The 3,213-nt window shown below is 47.2% G+C and overlaps 1 protein-coding gene across 1 annotated transcript; it reads left to right on the forward strand.

The window, feature by feature from the left end:
- The first annotated feature begins 683 nt into the window (after nucleotides 1-683).
- On the forward strand, nucleotides 684-2,785 carry LOC125537492 (uncharacterized protein At2g23090). The gene is made up of 3 exons (XM_048700806.2): nucleotides 684-950; nucleotides 1,043-1,083; nucleotides 2,428-2,785. The coding sequence occupies exons 1-3, from the start codon at nucleotides 878-880 to the stop codon at nucleotides 2,545-2,547; spliced, it is 234 nt and encodes a 77-aa protein (XP_048556763.1). The 5' UTR covers nucleotides 684-877; the 3' UTR covers nucleotides 2,548-2,785.
- The last annotated feature ends 428 nt before the right edge of the window (nucleotides 2,786-3,213 follow it).

The raw sequence follows: 3,213 nt of genomic DNA on the forward strand, positions 1-3,213 counted from the left end.
TGAAGTGTCGACACAACACAGTTGATGTTGCAAGTCGAAACCTTTGGTCCAGCTGACATGACGAAGCAGGTCAGCGGGGCGACGTTGGAGCCCCGAGAGTAGGTCGATGAAGTGATGACGCCGAAGCCCTTGACTCCTTGAGCCAGCCGAGGTGGCGGGGGCAAATCAATGAGGTGACGTCGGAGCCTTCACGTCAGCCGACGTGACGGAGCAGGTTGGGATGGTGGACGTCGGCATGATATGAAGTGACGACGCGGCGATGCCGGCGCAAGTCGAAATTCATGACGGGAACGATGTTGGCTTGCTGAAGTGATGGCGCGACGATGTCTGCACGCCCAACCTGTGCAATCCGTGGGACGGTGATGTGGTCTCCTCCCCTCCCTCCTCATGCACCCAACGCTCCAAGGACGGCGCAACCCGCTCATCTCTGCCACGCGACACCAAGATATTGGTCTCGGTGGAGCTGCGAGATTCTTGTGAGAAATCAACGGTCGAGGAGATGTTTGTTTCCAGATCTAAAAATCCGATGTCAGATTTTTATCGATTCCGTTAAAGTATTTTGGATTTTATTCTAGACCCAGTTTTCTTACAGCTATTTCTAGACCCGGTTCATAGCACCACTTTGTTAAAGATGGTTCTAGACCTCGGAAGGAGCAGCTAACGGACGGTCCAGATACGCCCTCCTTCAGCGGGGGTCCACACGGACACTGGCACGCGCAAGTTGCCCGCGATTGATTGACGCCAACGTCGGCCTCCGCCTCCACCTCCCACCTCCACGTCTATTAAACGCAGCCGCCTCCTGCTTCTCGCCTTCCCCACCAAATTTCCGCCGAAGCAGAAAAGCATCGTCTCTCGTCTCGTCGAGGAATCAACAACCATGGGCGGCGGCAACGCGCAGAAGTCCAAGATGGCGAGGGAGAGGAACCTCGAGAAGCTGAAGGGCGGCAAGGGTAACGGAGCTAATCCCCTTCTCTTGGTCGCCAGATCTTCTTGGTCTTCCTGATCTGATCCTGTCGGTGTTTTCTCTTGTGATCCTTCGCAGGGAGCCAGCTCGAGGCCAACAAGAAGGCCATGAACATCCAGGTGCGCCGATTAATCCCGCCTGTCCAATCGATCGGATCGATCTAACCCTCTCTAGCGATTGGGGATTTTTTTTCCGCAGACGAGACTGTTATCTGTTGAATTTGTTGAAATTACGCCTTTAACTGGGACGGGATGCGTGGCCCGTCAGTTGCAACGACGATTGGTAGCCTATTTCTCCATAGGACTCTGGGTGGATGGATTTTTCTTTTTTGTGCGGTGATTATCGGTAGGATTTGGAGCGTATTTCTCAATTGCGCCTAGAGAAACGAAGTGAGTCATGTACTCTACTTTTGACTGCCAGGACTATAGCTAGCGTATCGACATACTAGTATGCTAGATTACAAGTTAATTTTTTCCAAAATTGCTCCTTCGGGCATAGATCTAGGGGTATTTTCATCGCATATTGTGCGTATTACAAGTTACTACTAGTTGTTTGTCTGCCTGAGTTCTGCCAAGCAAAGTTGCAACCTTCACAGTGTGTGTGTCGCTGTTTGATAAGTACTCCCTCCGTTCCTAAATATAAGTCTTAGAGATTCCACTACAAACTACATACGGATGTATATAGACATATTTTAGAGTGTAGATTCACTCATTTTGCTCTGTATGTAGTCCATAGTGGAATCTCTAAAAAGGCTTATATTTAGAAACGGAGGGAGTAAGAGACACTTGTAGTTCAATGAGATATAATCTGACAGCTTTAAGAGTGTGGCATGTCCGAACCAGCTTTGGGCTGCTACCAAGCAAGTCTATGCTTGTGTCTGAAACTAGTTCTGGATGGTACTAGCTAGTCACTAGGATCCAGGGGGAAGGGGTAGCTGGAAGACTCCTGTTAAGTTAGTGTATAGTCCCAGTGGATGCGCCCGTTGTTTGCTTACCAACTTGATGGACTGAGCTTGAGATGCCAAATAGCCAGGTGAAAAATTCTAGTCTCTTGGAGCCCAACTGCTCACAACTTGAACTAGTAACAAAGTGATGTAGCCCTTGATATAATGAAAATTGTCATTGCAGTGTATAATTAGTCTTGACAAATAATCATGGCAGTCATGTTGCCTGTGAGTTAATCAACTTCTTGTCTGCCAATTGATGTGCACCATATTGGATAGCTGAAATATTTCAGTGGCTTTGCCTTGCACATCATACCAGTCTAGTGAATACTCCCTCTGTCCCGAATTAAAGTTGTAGTGTTAGATACATCCGTATTTAGACAAATCTAAGACAAGTAATTTGGGATGGAGGTAATATGTTATAAGTTACCGTAGAGATCTTGTAATCTTCTGCATTTCTGCCAAGAAACATTATTTCGTATTGCCTGGTCATCTGATCAATGCTTCCTTCCCAATGCAGTGCAAGATATGCATGCAGACTTTCATCTGCACCACCTCTGAAGCAAAGTGCAAGGAGCACGCCGAGGCGAAGCATCCGAAGAGCGACCTCGTCCAGTGCTTCCCCCACCTCAAGCAGTGATATCTGCCAAATCGGACGGAGAGAGAGATAAAAGAGAGAGAGAGAAGCTGCCGTAATCCACCTAGTATTATCATGTTCCGCAATGACTGGTTGTTGACCTAAGCATGGGTCTGAACTCTGGTGTGCTGCTGTCCCAGCTGCTTTGGTTGTGTGCCCATCTACTATGTAATCGTCCTCTATCAGCCTGTTGTGCTACAATATCTTAATCCTGTGTGGATTTGCTCCTCGTGCTTAGTCAGTATGCTGTCACAAAATTCATCTTTTTGATATGTTTCTCGCTTCCAATGGCACCGATGCTAGCTTGGTCAGAGCACGGTTTACAGCCAAGCTACATCAAACATCAGCAGTTATTTTTTTTGAAAGCAAACACAAATTTCTATTACGATTACTCGCTGGCCATATCACCAGCAACAGCGTCTAGTACAGGTTGCGGAAAGTGGCCAAGCCGAGTCTCATAGCACCCACTCTCAATATAGACTCCACTCGCAGCTAACATATTTGCTGCTTTATTGCAACCACGGCTACATTGATTCACACTTACAACATTCAGACCTACATGCACCTTAAACTTCACATCTGTACACAAAGTGCCTAAAGCTGAAAGATCATAGGTTGTGACTTGTTATTGCTTCCTTCAGCCTTGTGGAATCTGTTTCAAATATCACT

This window comes from Triticum urartu, chromosome 2A (assembly GCF_056163025.1).
Source record: "Triticum urartu cultivar PI428250 chromosome 2A, HENAU_Tu73, whole genome shotgun sequence".
Taxonomy (NCBI): Eukaryota; Viridiplantae; Streptophyta; class Magnoliopsida; order Poales; family Poaceae; genus Triticum; species Triticum urartu.